The sequence below is a fragment of the Anas platyrhynchos genome, chromosome 4, assembly GCF_047663525.1.
Source record: "Anas platyrhynchos isolate ZD024472 breed Pekin duck chromosome 4, IASCAAS_PekinDuck_T2T, whole genome shotgun sequence".
Taxonomy (NCBI): Eukaryota; Metazoa; Chordata; class Aves; order Anseriformes; family Anatidae; genus Anas; species Anas platyrhynchos.
In genome coordinates, this window is record NC_092590.1 from 22952334 (window position 1) to 22969177 (window position 16844).

A 16844-nucleotide genomic window follows, 5' to 3' on the forward strand; every position below is an offset into this window, starting at 1 on the left:
ATTTACAATGTATTTTCAGCAATTAAGGTAACGTATATGATTAGAAAACAAGGTCATGAAGTTCACCAAAGACAAAAGCAAAAGACAAATGTACCTTTCTTTATGATCCAGTGTGAAATACTAATTACAATAGAAAAAAAAAATAATAATTTTTTGACTGCTGTTTCTCATATTAGTGTTAATTCGGACCATGAAACGTATTTGTTACTTGACTAAAAATAAGGAAAAAAAAATAGAGAAAAAGGAGAAAAAGAAACAGGAGAGAGCTGTCTTGATGTTTTTAAGGTGAAACAAATAAAATTATTCTGTAACTAAGGGAGTTTCTTCAATTATCACTGAACCTTTTGACTGGTAATGCCAGGTCAGATTTTCCTTGCCTTCTAATAATTTATCTTAATCAACTTTCATGTAAGTTATTTTTGCATAAGAGCAGAAGTTCCTGCCTTCACTGAATTAAACTGTAAAACCCTGGCCTCACTGAACAAGTCCCACAGAATATTATATACTATCAAGATCAAAAGAAATTAATGGTTCAGGTATATATATATTTTTTTTCAGCCAAATCAGTGACCAAAGAGTTTATTTTTACTACTGTTTTTTATTGACTGTAAAGTTTGTTTATTCTTGCTTTTCCACTTCTTTAATCAAGTTCTTTATGTTTCAAGCTAACATGAAACACCATTTAAAAAACATTAATACACGTCATCACATTGCTCCTGGAGTTGTTATTCCATGACATCACTTCGAGCCAAGTAGATTACACTCACACTATGTAGTTTTTTCTAGAATCCAGTCTAGATAGTCAACAACTTTTGTATAGACTCCGGGCTGCCTGGGGCGAGCGCACCCTTCACCCCAGCTGGTGATGCCCACAAGATACCACACCTCCTCATGCTTGCATGACAGTGGTCCTCCTGAGTCTCCCTGTGTCACAAAAGAAAAAGACAAGAGTACACAAGGAACAGCTCTCATCAGTATTTCTCTCTCAAAGAAAGCCTTGAAAAAAATCAGTATCATTCAGTGTTAATACCAGCATAACTGCCTATTACTTTCACTTATACCTGCTTCAGAGAGTGTAGACATTTTTCTATTTATCTAGTAAAATTACTTCTAAATACTTTCCAATCATTGCAAATTATTTTCATTTTCCTTTAAGGTTCAAAACTGTTGGTGTTTTGCTCATTCTTTTGTTTGTTTTTGACTTATCTATATTCACTGATTTAACACCCAACAAAGACCACATCAACAAATGAGAAAAATAGTAAATTTGCCAATGCTTTTTCTTATAACTTTGTTTTTGGTATGTAAATCTCAGTTCTGTATGTTGTCTTGTTTGACTGACTCTGTCCTCCCTGGGATAAAACACATTTGTTTTCCTATTTCAAATTGATCTTTCTGAACACTGGGTTCTTTATTGTAGCTGTTATGAACTGTTGGGAGAACAACAAGTGTATTATTTTCTTATAACATCACCCCCATGTTCTGTTATGCTGTATCAGATAAAGATTAATTGTCATTGAGGAAAAATTACTTCCCAGCTCCAAGAATTATTATTCCTGAATACCTAATACTGATAATAGAAACAGTGCATAAATATAGAACACAACTGTTAAATGTTTAAATTGAAAAAATATGCTACTAATCAGACAATATTTGTTTTGATTATAATTAACTCAAAATATTTAAGTTAATAGAATTGCATGAGTTTACTCTCAAGCAGAGAATTTGGCTCACTGACCTCACACTGCTGTGACATTTTCATTTCTTGTAATGAACAGACCAGTCTGTTCAAGCTGTCTTTAGCCTTCCATTCCCCTTATCCAGCACCCTCCCTTCTGGGTGATTATGGATAGCGGATGCTTTAAAATAAGCTTCATATAAAGAAATAAAAACATCACATAGGAAATCTGTGTTACTGGAGAAATGTTTTGAAATATTATACTTGCTCTCTATGGATTTCCCATATTTTAAAGGAATACTGTTTTGTTCCCTAATTGGACAAGAGTGAGAATTTGTACTTTATTCTCTCTTATATTTGCTTTTCACCATTATTATTTTTTAAGGAAAAGTGATATAATTCTTAGGAAACCAATGAATTTTGTCTCAATACTTAACTTGAAACACAAAGTGGGAAGTTAACTTTGTTCCCTTTGTAGGAGACACTATAGGAGTGTGTGTGTCTCTCTCTATATATGTATACACTCAGTATTTTTATCTGGAGCCACATAAAGTCTATCCCTGAGGATTTCGATGTCACATAAGAAGCGTTCTCCACGTAACTTGATTATCAGTGCTTTCAGAAAGCAAAAGTGATATGTTAAACAGCTCTATTTATAAATATATTTTTGTTATGAAAATTAAACATGTTATTATGGTATCCAATTATATATTTAAACATATGTTTGGAATACATTACTATATGTGACTTCTTTCCATTACCTTGCAAGCATCCCTTCCACCTTCATCATAGCCAGCACAGATCACATTGTCATCTAGTGTGCGCTTCCGGTATCTTGCCTGGCATTCCTCTTTTGACATTAGGGGAACAGTAACTTTCTGAAGAATATCTTCTACAAGACCTATGCAATAGGTGGTATGATCAGACAAGTGTCCAGTTCTAACAAAGTAAAAGTTAAAATTAAACTCTAGAAATCTCCATACAGTGACATTGCAAAGTCAGAGGTCAATTGTTTTTAGTGTGCAATTAGACAGTCATGATGTTGTTTTCCCTTTTTTTGTATGTGTGTTAGTAAACAATGTTGACTGTCTGTTTTTGTTTGTTTTTGGAATGTTTTTAAAACACCATGTTACCTGAGTATTACTTATGACCAGGAAAGGTTCAAAACTCTTGTGTGATTTGCTGTGAACCCCTATATGAGTATCTTTTTCAGAACTTGGAGTCTTGGATCCAGTATTCCTACTAAAGACATTACTTTGTACTATTGATAATTATTTCTTAGTAATGTATTACAATAGGGTTGCAATACAGTAAGATTGCAATACCTCCCAATTTCCAAATCTGTGCTGCTCCACAGTCTACAAGATGAAGGAATTTCCATGTAGAGCAAATAAAAGTATTTGAGAGCAGCCTTTTATTACAAATTAACAGAAGAAATTAGCCCAGACAATATCTGCCAGAGTTTTTTTTCAATTTCACATTGAAATCTAACTCTCAAACAGGAAGGTGTGGAAAAGAGGGAACTCGGTTTAAGTAGGTTTGTCTATATATGTAATAACAGACTTTGATAACTAACAGCTATTTGGCAAGTAAGGTCAGAGTAATTCAACCATATCTAATATCAAATACTATCAAAACACAAAGGTCATTGTTATTGTTCATAAACAACCTTCAGAATCATAAAAGCAACAAACCTCTGATTCTACCTCTGATTGTTGAAGTCATATGAATAAAATCACATCAAAAAGAAAAGTATGAGTTATGTGTAGACTGTAATTCAAGATCCCACAGTTCAACATTAAATCTATTATCTATATCTCAATATGTGAATTATTTGTATTATTATTTTATACTATTATCTCTATCTCACCTCATAACTTGAAGTATCTTTGTAAGCATAAAAGACAATATGAAACTAGCTAACTTGCAGTGCTCATCTACCTACCACAGGAAAGCCTGAGAAAACAATGTAGAGAATCAAACTAAAGGAGTAGTTATATTCGTGTTCATTGACTCTGATGACTGTTATGGATTCATATAAACAAGGCTATGAGCAAATGCATGTTCTTTGTGTAGCTTGTGATCACAATTCCTGGATTCAAGACTCAAGAGGGTATTTTGGGAGGTGTGGTTCTGTTTGTTTGTTTAAACACAATTTTTCAAATAAAATAGCACACTTTAAATATTTATCTGTACCTCTTTCCTTTCTGTAACCCCATCCAATTACCCAACAGTCAGTATAAAGTATGTTAGCTTCTTCTTTTGATGGCAGGCAAATAGGTAGTTGAAGATCTAAAATAGAATTCAAAATATTAGTTTGGCTAGTGGAGACAGCTACAATATTAAGGTTTTATGGGCATCTACATAGCCCCTGAAGATAGCCTACATGTTATGCTTTGTACCTTACAGTAGATATCTCCCCCGTCATGTGAATAAAAGCCACACAATTTCTTTTCAACTCCAAGAGAATGAGATTCTCCATAAAACCCAGTAATATTAAGGGAAACCATCCCAGTTTTCATGAACTGCCACACCAAAACCAGCCTATATCATCCTGCACATTTTCAGAATACCTCTGAAATACACTACATACCAGTAAAATTCATAGGTTTATCCAGTTTCAGTAAAGCAATGTCATATCCAGTCTGTGCATATGTATACCGAGGGTGAATAATAATCTCTTCCACTTTGAAGAAAGGTGTATCCTCTTTTATTTCTGATTGTTTTAAAATACCAGCATAAACACGCCAAATGTTGGGATTCTGACGACTGAGGAAAAAAAGGCAAACAGTCAGTCTGTGGCACAAAGATTTACACTTATTCAGAGTTTGTGTGCAGGTGCCAACATCCTCTGTCCCTCCCAAGTATAACGTGAACAGCACGGAGGTCACTTTTCCCGTTTGCGTTTTCACACTCTCAAGTCTAAAAAGGTTTGTCTTCCACTTCCATTCCTTCCACTTCTCATTTCTTTTGTTCCACTTTCTAGTTATATTGTCATCCCCACATCAGTCTCCCCTCTCTTTTATGTTCAGAATCTCAGTATCCTGATTCTTTTTCACACTCCTTCCCCTTTCGCCTTCTTTCATTTTCTCTTTTCTTCTTCTTTTGTTATTTTTACCTTCAAGGGCCTAATGCAAGCCCTGAAGAAGTAAATGAGACTCTTCCCATTCATTCCAGTACAACAGCTTTTGTAGTAACCAAAATAGGATTGTAAATACAAATTCAAGTAGAGTTTATTCAGACACTGCAATGAATGTAAATAGAGATTAGAAAATGTAATACCACAGACCTATATGAAAAGTTCCAGTTAACCTTTATGACTTCAACTTTACTTTGAGTACATTTAAGGGATATTTCATTGTGATATTCTCTCATTAAGGTAACATAAAAAAATTTAGTACATTCTTTGAGGAAAATGTAAAACCTGTCTTATATGAATTTTTCAAAAAATTTGAAGATTTCATTTATTCTTAAATATCAATTGGCTTTAATAGTTTCTAATGAACACAGTTCATATTTTTAATTTTAAGATTTAACTTTTCCCCTTGCCTTTTATAGTACTGGTAGCTTCTACAACATTCAATAGCAGGTAGAGAATTTTATTCTACATACAGGGTTTTTCAGAGTCTTTAGGGCATTTAACCACTTTTATAAGGTTTGTCACTGGAAGCCAAATGTTGGCAACATTACTACATAAGAAGGGTTAAAGTATGACACTGCTTGAGCAAAAGTGCTGATTTCAGCCCATGTTGCTGGGCCAATGCTCTCTTATTTGAAGCATTTTATCTGTTACCCATGCCTTCTTTCCCATCACACACACTCAATATACAGCTTTATATTACAACTTTCACTCTGTAAATGACATGATAACCTGCTTTACAGGTGGTGAACATCTATCAAGGGAAATGGTGATTAAATCAGCTCTTCACAATACAAGTGGTTTCATGACACAAATGTGATGGCAATTTTGTGGTCACGAGCAACACATACCATATGTCTCTGCGGAAATTAGCCTTTATTCTCTAAGCATTCAATGCTCTAAATATTTTCCTTACAGGTGAAACCTCTACTAAAATCAGAGTGTTAATTGACTAATTGGTAAAAATAGAAAAGAGAAAATTAATCAAAACCAGCACAATTAGGATTTCAATGCTTCAGAGAAAAGTAGCTCTTGTACTAGAAGTGACATAAATGGACCCCTAGAAGTTAACGTGTGTCCTGGCCTTTGCTGAGCACCCTGCTGCTGAAGGTATCAGATTGGTACCTATTGGTTCCCTGTGTACCACAGACAAATCTTTGAGATAATTATTTTAAGTATGTGAAATGGAATAATTAACAACATATTTTCCTTGGTGATATGATATTACAGTAAGAAAAAAATTATAAAGCGTGAAAATGCCTGTTACTGTAGGTATCTGGTGTCTGTTTAGAATTCCATCTCCTAGATGCATTAAAACAATTTAGCATTAGTAGCGCAATACTATGTTTTGAAGGGTTAAGTGTGGTATACCAATTATGTCAAGAATATGAATTGTCTACCTTAAAAATTCATCTTTTGGTTACATCGAAATACTTTATTCTATTCTAGTCATTTTTGTCATGCACATTTATTTTTTCTGAAAGGTGTATCTCAATTTATCTCACGTTCTGGATGAAATTTTCATTTTCAAATTTACATTTAGGACTCACCTCATGAAACAGTGAGCAGCTGTAAGAATCCACTGGTTACTGATGATAGAGCCCCCACAGTGATGTCTCCGACGAAACAATTTCACATGCAAGCTTACTTGCCATGGCCATTCACCAGGGGAAGAATCTGTCCCTCCAACTATCCTAATATTTCTTGCAGAATGCTGCATGCATACTACAGAAATAATTGGAAACTGTGCTTAAGGATAATTTTCACTTGCCCATGAAAAATGAAGATGATACTATTGATGACCTGCAAATAGGGACTGATCTTCTGCAAAGGTGATACATAAGACATTCTATCCCTTTACAATTTTTGATCATAAAGTCCAGTTTAACCAAGTTCACAATGCCACTGTCTGTGTTTACAGTGTGCAGGCTGGGCATACTTCACTTTTTCAGAACGCTTTTTAACTTCACAAGGTGTCTCATTAACATTTCAATTCAACCAATTTTCAGAAAGAAAAATAAAATATGGAGGCTTAGGCTTTCTGCACAAAAATCAGTTAAACAATGTCTCTCTTAAATGAAAGCTCTACTTACCAGTACTGGCCTTTTTTTTACATAATCGTAGTGAGTATCCAGAGATCCTTCCTGGCCCATGTTTTATTTCCACTGGAGATCCATTTGAGGACATTCTTAGATGACACTCACACTTCCTGATAATAAATTAATGCAAAGATTCAGTTTGCACTTCTTACACAGAAGACATACATTATATCCCTTCCCTAAGTTTGTGGAAGGATTCTTTCAGAAATCTTTAAACATTTTTTAATCTTACCTTTCCTCATTGCATGAATCTTGGAGGGGAAAGTATGTGAAAAATTGGCAGCGGATCATGTCTGTGCAAACCTGCTGACAGGCTTTGTGTCCTTTTGTATAAGTGACATTGAGTTCATCTCCCAAAAAATTCATATGCACATAAGTGCGAGAATTGCAGGCTGTAAAAATGAGTGTGTTCCAAGCATCAATAGGTCTATTAATTTCATTAATTCAAAAGACATACTCTTAATGCAATTTATTACTTACCAGGAAAGTATCTTCTGCAATTTAGGAGACCAAAGCCCGATATTGCATTTTCTCGTAACGTAAGTGCCTCTGGTGTTCCACTTGTTGATGTCATCAGAAGGCAAAGATTTCTGAAATGAAAAAAAAAAAAATTAAATAACTGAATCTGTTATCTGTTCTCACATCCTAAAATTGATATTTAGGTTGAGGTAAGGGATGGTTCTTTCTCAAATGTGCTTTCCACCTCTGATTTCTGTTGACCGTAGTTTTTGAATTCCTCTCACTACTGGATATGAAAGTAGGAATTTCGATTTGTAAAAATAAACACTTTCAAAAACATTAATATCATCCAAGAACTTTTCAAGTAAATGACAATACTGACAGGAAACCAGATGCCTCTTTACAATTTCATAAAACTCAGCTTTAAGTCATAAAGCAATCCCAGATATGCAGCTACAGCACAAGATCCCTGGTCACACTGGAGGACAGATGAAATGCTGACAGAAAACTATAAATGTATGAATACAACACATAAAAAACTGTGTTTTACTGAAAGTAACCCCTTAACAAGAATTTCCATAAATACAATAAAATGTTGGTTATAAAAGGCTGTGGGCTGTTGTTTTTTTCATGGTTTTGTTCTTGTTTTTTTGTCGTTGTGTGGTGGTTGTTTTTAATATTTGCTTAGAGAATTAAAAGTTCTCATATTCACCTTTGTGATGCTATTTGCCATTCCTTGGTGAAAAATGTAAAGAACAGGCAATTTGGAAAATAAGTACAAATAGTTTGGCAGACAGAGGTATCAGGAGTGAAGAAACTTGTAACATTCATTCCTGAAAATTCTTGATGTTCAAAAAGGTCCATTTTACAATCTGTATAAAAGAAGAACAGAGTATCAAAATTCCGATGATTTTCTGTCATCAGAATATTAAGATTTACAAATCATTAATTTGTATTTTTTTCACATTTTCCTTCCTTTGTGACTGATAAAATGAAAAGAAGAGAAAAAAGCAGTAAAAGTGAGAGGCAGATCTTAATGTGACTCCTGATCATTTGATGAATTAAAAAAAAAAAAAAAAAAATACAGGACATTAATTATACAATAGAAACACACAAATCAACAACAACACTTAAAAAAAAAAAAAAGAGAGAGAGAGTAGAAAATAAGGGTTAATTAATTCTGATAATTAGTAGGTAAGACCCTCTGTTAAAGACTAAATAGAGTTCAGGAGAGCAAATAGCTTTTTGAGGAAATGATATTCAAAATAGAAATATGGATTTTAGGGACACAAACCCAAGAACCTTCAATGGCCTCAAAGAAGGCACTTTGCAAAAGGCAGAATGTAAGACAAATTACTATGGACAAATAATAGCATGAGTGCATAAGGGCAAAATCAGAAAGGCAAAGGCACAAAATGAAAGGCCAAGCAGCAAGGAACAAATTCTCAAAAGAAAAATATTTATTCAGTTCCAAATAATTAGCATTAGGAAAGGAGCTGGGATTCTGCTCAGGGAAGAAGTAAAGTTAATGACAGAGGACACAAGAAAAGCTTAAGAACAGCCTCTCTCTTCATGGAAACAAACTGCAGTTAGATGGTCAATAACATTAGCATTACTGAGCAGAGGGAAGAGGACATGTTAGAACAGGAAATAGAGAAATCCCATAATAATGATGATTTCAGTGTTCTTAGAATCTGATTGAAGGAATCTCAAAGTTTCTTGGTAGAATTTAGTTTTTGGTGTTCACAGAGGATAGATGTGATTCCCAACACTTTGAAAGGGGAAGTACAGCATCTGTATTTAAAACGATGAAGCTAGAACATAAACAATGTAGGATTAGTGAGCCTAAACAGTAATGAAAAGGTAGAACAAATATTCAAGTAAATCCATTTCAGATATTTACAACATGAGACAGGAGATGACACCGAAATTTACAAATATTTTTGACAAACCTCTATCTGAACAGGTAGAATTGATCTGTCTTGGATTAGAACAAATGACCTCTTTAGATGACCTTGTTATCCAACAGTACTGTCTAGGCTTCTATGATCTCATGATTTATTTCTTCTCTCTCCCTTCCTCTTGCCTTTCTTGCAAGACAGAAAAAGCAAGAACAGACGGGTAGAAATGAGGCTGAACTTCACATGCATTCAGAAATTCTGATTTCATTTAAAGATAGATCATTAATGTCATGTCACCACTGTCATAAACCATAAATATCCTTGATGAAGTCTCAAGTGTTTGTTGACTTTATCTTAATATCATATTGTTTGTCCATGTGCTATAGTCCTCTGATTCTTCTCAAAGTCTATCACCAGGACCCTCCAGAGTACTGGGATTTTTCTCCTAACAATGAATCTATCTGCCTAGTTTCTCTTAATGGAGCAATTTGTAAAATAACCTTCCTTCCATCCTTTCTTAGAGACAGAGAGAGAATAGCCAAATTTTCTTCTCTTTACAAACCTTTTTCTTCCTTTTATATTCTTCACACTTCATTTTTCTGTAAGTGCACTCATTCTTAAGATCTGAATCAACTACTTTTTCAATAATTTCCAAAGATTATTCCTCCAGTAGGACTGAAAGAGTCTGAATAAAACATGTTGATATAGAAAGAAAGATTCAGCAAGTTTAGGAAATATAAAAAGTGATTTGTATGGGAAAACTACATTAACTGTGAACTAAAATAAGGCTACATGGAAGTATAATGTCATCACTGTTCAGAAGGGAAAATACCAGACAGTAGGATAAGGTGGAGGTAGAATTAAAACAAACAAAATGAACTGAAGATGTTTTGATTAAGAATAAGAAGATATAATTCATACAGTCTGATCTAAGAATTTTGCCTGAGTAATGATTACAAGAAGTAGCACAAACACTGCTTTCATCAAAATCACCTGCAGAACACAGTGTTCCTTCATATTAGGCAGTTGTATCAGAAAACTGCAGGTCTTCATTAAAAACTTCTAAGCACATACATGGTATACCAACAGAATTTAGAAAGATTTATATTCCTCTTGTCCTTTGACGGGATTTTATCTTTCATTTTTGTATCTATGATGCAAAGATAAACTGCAGTTTCATCAGGCTAATCTAGTGAAAGAATTCTTCAATCTCCAAAGCAGACAACTGTTTTTGCAACACATAATAATAAAATGGAAAAAAAATATATTTAAAAACTCTTTTGTGCCTGAGAGTACTAACTGTAATTCCAAGAATAAGTTGTAATTCTTGTAATTACAAGAAAAATATTGTAATTCTTTTACGAAATGAAACATTGATCATGTCAGAGACAGACTGCACCTCATTATACATAACACTTGAATCTAAACTAAATCAACAGAGATTTTTAATTACCTATTTCAGAAAGCTGACATGGCTTTAAGGAGAATCCAGACACAACCTCATCAAGCACCCTTATGCTGGTTGGAGTTCCTAACCTGGTATGTTTCAAGAAGCATTTTTCACTGAGTGATAAAGAATAAAGAAAGAAGTAAGACAACAGATCATCTTCCTTACTCTACATCAATCTTCTGATTTCCTAATTCCTACCATGGGCCACAGCAACCTCCAATATCCATAAAAACCTTCAAATGAGAAACATATCCAATTGAACAACGTTTAACTTGTAAAACTGAGCAGGCTAACAGCTCAAAAATAGTCCAAGTAAATATGAAAGAATGTCTCTGGTTGCACTGATGATGTTATTTTCAATAAGCAATAAGCAGAGCAAGATTTAACTGAGCAATAATGCTGCAGAACAATAGTTTGCATTTGAATATCTCCAGGGAATATTTTTTTTTCAGTGCTATGATAAGTTTTTCTTTCTCACCAATGGACAGATGAAAGCTAACTTACTGCAGATATTTTCCTACCAGTATGTCTGATTAAACATTACAAGGATTAGCAGTCAAGGAAAAAAATATATATTTCCTTGAATAAATTCACCCTAGACTGTTCTGACATTGTTGTTGACATTTTGTTGACTAAAGCACAGCACTGACCAAGAAAAGGGATCAAACCTGTATTTACCGAAAGCTTTCATTGTGAAAAGTTTTTGAGGCATATGTAAAAAAATGACAGTGGTCATCATTGGTGCATCTTTTTTGACACTGTTGATAGCTCTCAGCCACAGTAACGTCATAATTTTCCCCTTCCATATCGAGACCTATGTGGACATCTGGGCTGCAAGCTGTGGAAAAAGAAAGAGACAAAGTTCTGAAAGCATTCTTCTACTCTCTCTCTCTTTTTTTTTTCTTTTTTCTTTTTTTTCTTTTTTTTCTTTTTTTTCTTTTTTTTTCTTTTTTTTCTTTTTTTTCTTTCTTTTTTTTCCCCAAATTGCCCAAAAGATGGCAGTTCATACAGCAAAGCCCTAGTAATCCTAATGTCACTTCCTGTGCTCACTTCAGCTACATCACACTTCATATATGCCTCTAGTAACAAAATCAGAAGTGTAGGCATAACGTGGCAGAGGAAAAACTGACAGACTTTGACACTGCCTCTACCTACACCAAGATCATGATGAAGTTAATCATGCAAGAACTCAGGATTAATACTAAAACACATACTTATCTATTTCCAAATTTATATGACAGTTCAAAACTCCAAATATATTCTGATAAGCAACAGCCATCTCCCATTTGAGCCAAAAGATTCAATTTACATTGCATAAAGGCAAAATTTTGACCATGGAGTTTGACATAGATTTTGCCCCCACAGGTTTCACCTTAAGGTCAATAGGGTCTTTTCACAGAACACATGAGTAAGCCAAACCCTGGTGGGTTTTTTAAACAGGATGGGGTACAAAAGGGCTTTTAAAAGTCCTGAATGCCATGAAAGGCTTGTTCCAGTCAGAAGTAAACACAACTGATCTATCAATAAGCTGCAATTGCGAATTTGCATCAAGTAGGACCCATTTAGCTCTTTAAATTAATCTTTACGACTGGAGGTGTCAGTTATATATCTGCTTCTAGCAAATGAAACCATGGCAGCTGGAGGTCCCACTCCCCTTTTCTGTGGAGCCTTAGCAGTGCATAGTTGAAAACAGTGGAAGATTGTTAAGTCGTGTATGAAAGAGATATAGCAAAAGACATAGATTTCACTGCCTGGCTGCTTCCTAACTCAGTTCCTGTTTTCAAAATATCTGCTACATGATAAAATTCATACATGTGAATAGCTATATCTTACCACTAATTTTGATGTTACATTGTTTTAAAGAATGTCCAGAAACAGCTCCTTCCATATCCACTTTTGGCAACATTTCAGTATCACTGTCTTTTAAGTAGCAGGAAAACCTGTGTTTTAAAATGCAGCAATTCACAGTTTTTCAGTATAACACAGTCCTTCCTAAAAGTTTCTGAGGTGAAATGCAAGTTGATCATTGTTCCTCAACATGAAAATGAAGACAATAAAAGCAATTTAGAGACAGACAGGGTAAAACTGCAGCTGCTCTGTTGGCATTAGCATGCTTGGTGGCAAATGAAAATACATGGTATATGTGAAAGCTCCAAAAGGTCTCCTTCAAGCAAGAAGCACAGCCCTGTTCCACCACTTGTAACTGGGTTAGAAAGAAAGAAACACACTGGGCACACAGAGGAAAGGCAGCCTCATCTCAGGCTATTGACACTAAATCAAGAGAAAAATATTCTGAAGAGAACAGATAGGGAAGAGGGGTGCAATAGAGGGGATCACCGGAGACATAAAATTGGTCACATGGTCCCTCAGCAATAAGTGTGGCACAGAGGAAGAAGCACACTGCAGGTGCTATTTCCTTGGAAGGGTTGGTATGTGAGTGTGAAAGATTCGCTGTTGCCAAATTTAATCTTTCAAAGTTCAGCAAATACTCTTCTAGATTATCGTTTTTAAAGATGCATGGCATTGTCTTTCTTGGCAACCTTGTAGCCTTCTCTGCATGCCTATGTTCTGTCAAAATGTTACTGAGCTCCTAACATTATCACAGGACACCAGCAAAATCCACAAGAATACGAGCATTTTACCTCTTTGCAGGATCTTTAGTCCATGTCACTGGCAAGTATGTGAAGAGCAGACAGGTAGGATGGTAAGTACACACTATTTGACAGTAATTGGCACTTGGTGTGAAAACTGTGGAGAGGTCTCCTCCTTGGAAGTATGTATTTTCATAGATCTGAGTCACACATTCTGATATGGAATAACAAAATATGTAAATTGTTAGAGATAGGAGTATGGACAGTTAATCAGGAGAGGGTGATGCCACTGCCCCTTCTTGACATTGACCATGCTTTTGACTCCTTTGGCAGGAGAAGAGGGCAAGGGGGGCGAGTAGAACCATTCCTCTGAAAGTCTCGTACTTGCTGTCCAGCCTGGTAGAAATAAAACTGTCTGGGGTATCTCTGTCCTCTCCCTCACCCCACACCCAAGGCTGGAGCAGGGCAGCTTGAGCAGTGACAGAAGCCCTAGCAGCAAGGTCAGCCATGAGGCCACGAGGTAAGTGCCACTCATGGCAGATCTCAGGAGCAGCAGAAGCATCTTCCAAGGTATATCTTCCAGTATAGAGAGCCATTAAAAGGAAAACCAGGAGGATGTACAGAGACCAAAGAGAGTTAGAAAATTGTATGTGAAGATTGTCCTATTGCTGAGTGATGCTTTGAGGCCAGATTCACAGTCAGTGCCACTGTGTTTAGCTTCAGATACTTCCTTACAATCTGCCTCAAACCTAGTCTGACTTGCTTCTTAACAACAAAAGTACTGATCCAGGAGCAATATCTCAAGAATCTCCTAGAATACAAATAAAGTGGATTACCACCTCAGATATTCAGGAATTCATCAATCCCATATTGAATTCTCTAATAAAGTCCACTCACGCTGCACAGCCATGTGACTGGAATGAAAGTAGCTAAGTGGCAGCCCTTCCCATCTTTCCAAATTAAGGAATTTGTCAGATCTCCTTGTTAAAATATCCAGAATAGTAATAAATAAATATCCAGAATTTTCTGGTGTAGACATTTTCATGACCTTTATTTAAAAACTGGTATTTATTATTCTGTTTAAAAACTGGTACTTGTTATTATTCTTATAGAATTTCTTTGCCCAACTTTGCCACCAACAGAAAAGCATTTTCTATTACTTAGATAACTTTAAATTATTTATGAAGTAAAATGAAAAGACTATTGCAATTGTTGTATCAGACATTTTGGATATTATTTACCATCTATTAATGTAAGTTGGTATGCCCTAAAAATTAAAAATAAATAAAAAATCATGGAGTTTAATATTATGTTTGACTTTTAATACCACATAAAACTAGGCCAGCTCTGAATACCTTAGTTTAATAAAGATATTTATTTCCTGAGCCTTAGATATGTTCCAAGATTTCAGTTCTACTGAGATTTTAATCTGGGTAAAATGTTTCTGGAATAATAGTACATTTGTCAAAGATATTTTGCTAAAAAGCTGCATTACCTCATTGTCCTCTGAGAAAACAGATAACACATTACTGAATGTAAACCTGTGTTAGGCCTTAGTTATAATTTATCAGCACAGGGAACTTCAGGGAAGTGCAAAGAAAATTTTGACTTTTACAAACCAAAGTAAATCATTAACGCATTGAAAAACACACACAGTCATAATGCACCCCAGCACCAACACAAATCACTGCCAGCTTTACAGGGCACTAATTTGTGCAGGGAGGAAGCAGCTCCCTTCCTAATTGGCTGCCCACGTTGTTAGCTTTGCTGTTGGGTGCACAGAACTTTCTGAAGATTGTATTGGTTTCACAGAGAAGAGTTTGATACAGCCTTGGTCTGACAGAAAACTGCCTACAGCATGGTCCCAGGTGCACTGGGCAAGGTGAAAGCATGGGGAAGGTTGGAAGAAAAATGTCAGTAAAGCCCATTAGAAACTTCAATCCCTATCACAGGGATGGAAAAAACAATTAGAAACCTCCATCCTCCGTGAGTTACCCAAAATTAACTGAGTGTAACCCCACTCTCTCAGGACTAGGTTGCACTTAGGACTGTGTGTCCCCCCACCAAAATCATGCTGCTCTGTAGCTCTACTCACTCTGCATAAAAATGTTTAGGCCATTTGAATATTACTCTTTTTAATCTCCCCTTCCAGATGAGCTACATTACTCTGTGTACCTGTCTTAGGAATTATATATTGACTTACCACCATAAACTGAAGCAAGTAAGAAAATGAAATAAAAAGTCTGATAAATCCAAATCATCCTAAAAAACACAAAATTATTCTTAGGATATTTTTAATAGATGGCACATATTTAGCTTTACAGAGTACCCCAATGCATATCATGTGTAATCTTATGCTATTGATTCAAAATTATATGCAGTTTCAGCATAAATGCAGTCACACACAACAGAAACACAGGTTTAGTCCTTTACTTATGGTTGCAAGAAGTAATAAACCTTATAAGTGCTTGGAGAATTCCTGCTTTGTTTCACATTAGCGTATTTATTGTTACTTAGACCGAGAGCAATATTCTATCAGAGTATCATTAATCCTGGTAGTTAAATGGATATTATTATCAACACAATAAACAAATGACTCACACTCACCACTTCTGGCACATGTTATCAGAATTTTAAATTTATTTCTATATTCTTTTTTTTACATGCTAACCATAAGCTGAGAAAGACTCAAATCAGCCACACAACATAATCCACAAATAGATCAATATACACTGCATTGTTGTTATGAAAACCTTTCAATGAATATCAATTGCAGTTGTTACATACCTGAATATATGGTAGGTCTGGATGAATGGATAAGGTTTATGTTCCACTGGGAAAAAAAAAAAAAATGGTTGCGTTAAATATTACTGTGCCTGTGCCTGCAATGCTAACTTCTCTTTAATGTTGAACTTTGAATGGGTGCTCATTCTGTCAATATTGTTACTGACCTTGGGCTGTATTTTCAGAGTGCATATAACCAGCACTGCACTGAAATCAAAGTGCAGGTTAACATCATCTAAGCCTTTGCCTCTTGATGACATTTTAAAATAAAAGGTTTGGAGCAGCCAGCCTCTGCTATTACCACAAGAACTGACATTAAAAAAAAAAAAAAAAAAAAGAAAAAAAAAGATTCATACTTATATCAGTATTAATATCAAGAGTAAATCCTGAGCTAACAGGGAATATTGGTGTGAGATCAGTATGAATGGCATCTCAGGCCCGCGTAAATGACAACATTAAGAAACTAATGAAACCGAGGGGTGACTCATATCTGTTTTCTTACTATTATAGCAGGCATTCCCTTGGCAAATAGCATATCCTTTAGCTATGTATTCTGCGCTATTTTCCCTAACATCATTTCATGTTCTTATTTCTCTGCAGAAATTATTCTGTATGCGTCTTCAAGAGTGTTTTACTGTGGCCCTTGCTACACTCCTTTTCTCTTTTGTTGTTAGATGCAGCTCACAACACCTTCAGTTTGCCAGAAGCCAGAACTAAAAAAAATCTGTTTGCATAGGTATAAA

The 16844-nt window shown here is 35.2% G+C and overlaps 1 protein-coding gene across 12 annotated transcripts; it reads right to left on the bottom strand.

Moving 5' to 3' along the window:
- Positions 1-578: 578 nt before the first annotated feature.
- LOC101805242 (coagulation factor XI) lies at positions 579-16441 on the bottom strand. Of its 12 annotated transcripts, XM_005008970.5 has the most exons (15): positions 16105-16423; positions 15521-15579; positions 13369-13531; positions 12560-12666; positions 11405-11564; positions 10730-10839; positions 8088-8247; positions 7397-7506; positions 7149-7308; positions 6911-7026; positions 6368-6542; positions 4272-4447; positions 3875-3970; positions 2440-2579; positions 579-924 (listed from the first exon to the last, which is right to left on the bottom strand). In XM_005008970.5, the coding sequence occupies exons 2-15, from the start codon at positions 15576-15578 to the stop codon at positions 769-771; spliced, it is 1887 nt and encodes a 628-aa protein (XP_005009027.1). In that variant the 5' UTR covers position 15579; positions 16105-16423; the 3' UTR covers positions 579-768. The 12 variants fall into 12 exon arrangements, 8 of the variants coding, with proteins under 8 accessions (XP_005009027.1, XP_021132573.1, XP_071893276.1 ...); XM_021276898.4 differs by lacking the exon at positions 15521-15579 and having other exon boundaries at positions 16105-16424; XM_072037175.1 differs by lacking the exons at positions 15521-15579; positions 16105-16423 and adding an exon at positions 13628-15494.
- Positions 16442-16844: the final 403 nt, after the last annotated feature.

Excerpts from the sequence above, each read along its gene's own strand:
- LOC101805242 (XM_072037175.1), bottom strand. The coding sequence starts at position 13,913 with ATGGCTCTCTATACTGGAAGATATACCTTGGAAGATGCTTCTGCTGCT. Across the intron at positions 10,840-11,404 it reads TTTCACAATGAAAGCTTTCG|TGAAAAATGCTTCTTGAAAC; the intron begins GTAAATACAGGT and ends TTTATCACTCAG. Across the intron at positions 7,309-7,396 it reads TTGCAGAAGATACTTTCCTG|CCTGCAATTCTCGCACTTAT; the intron begins GTAAGTAATAAA and ends TCATTTTTACAG.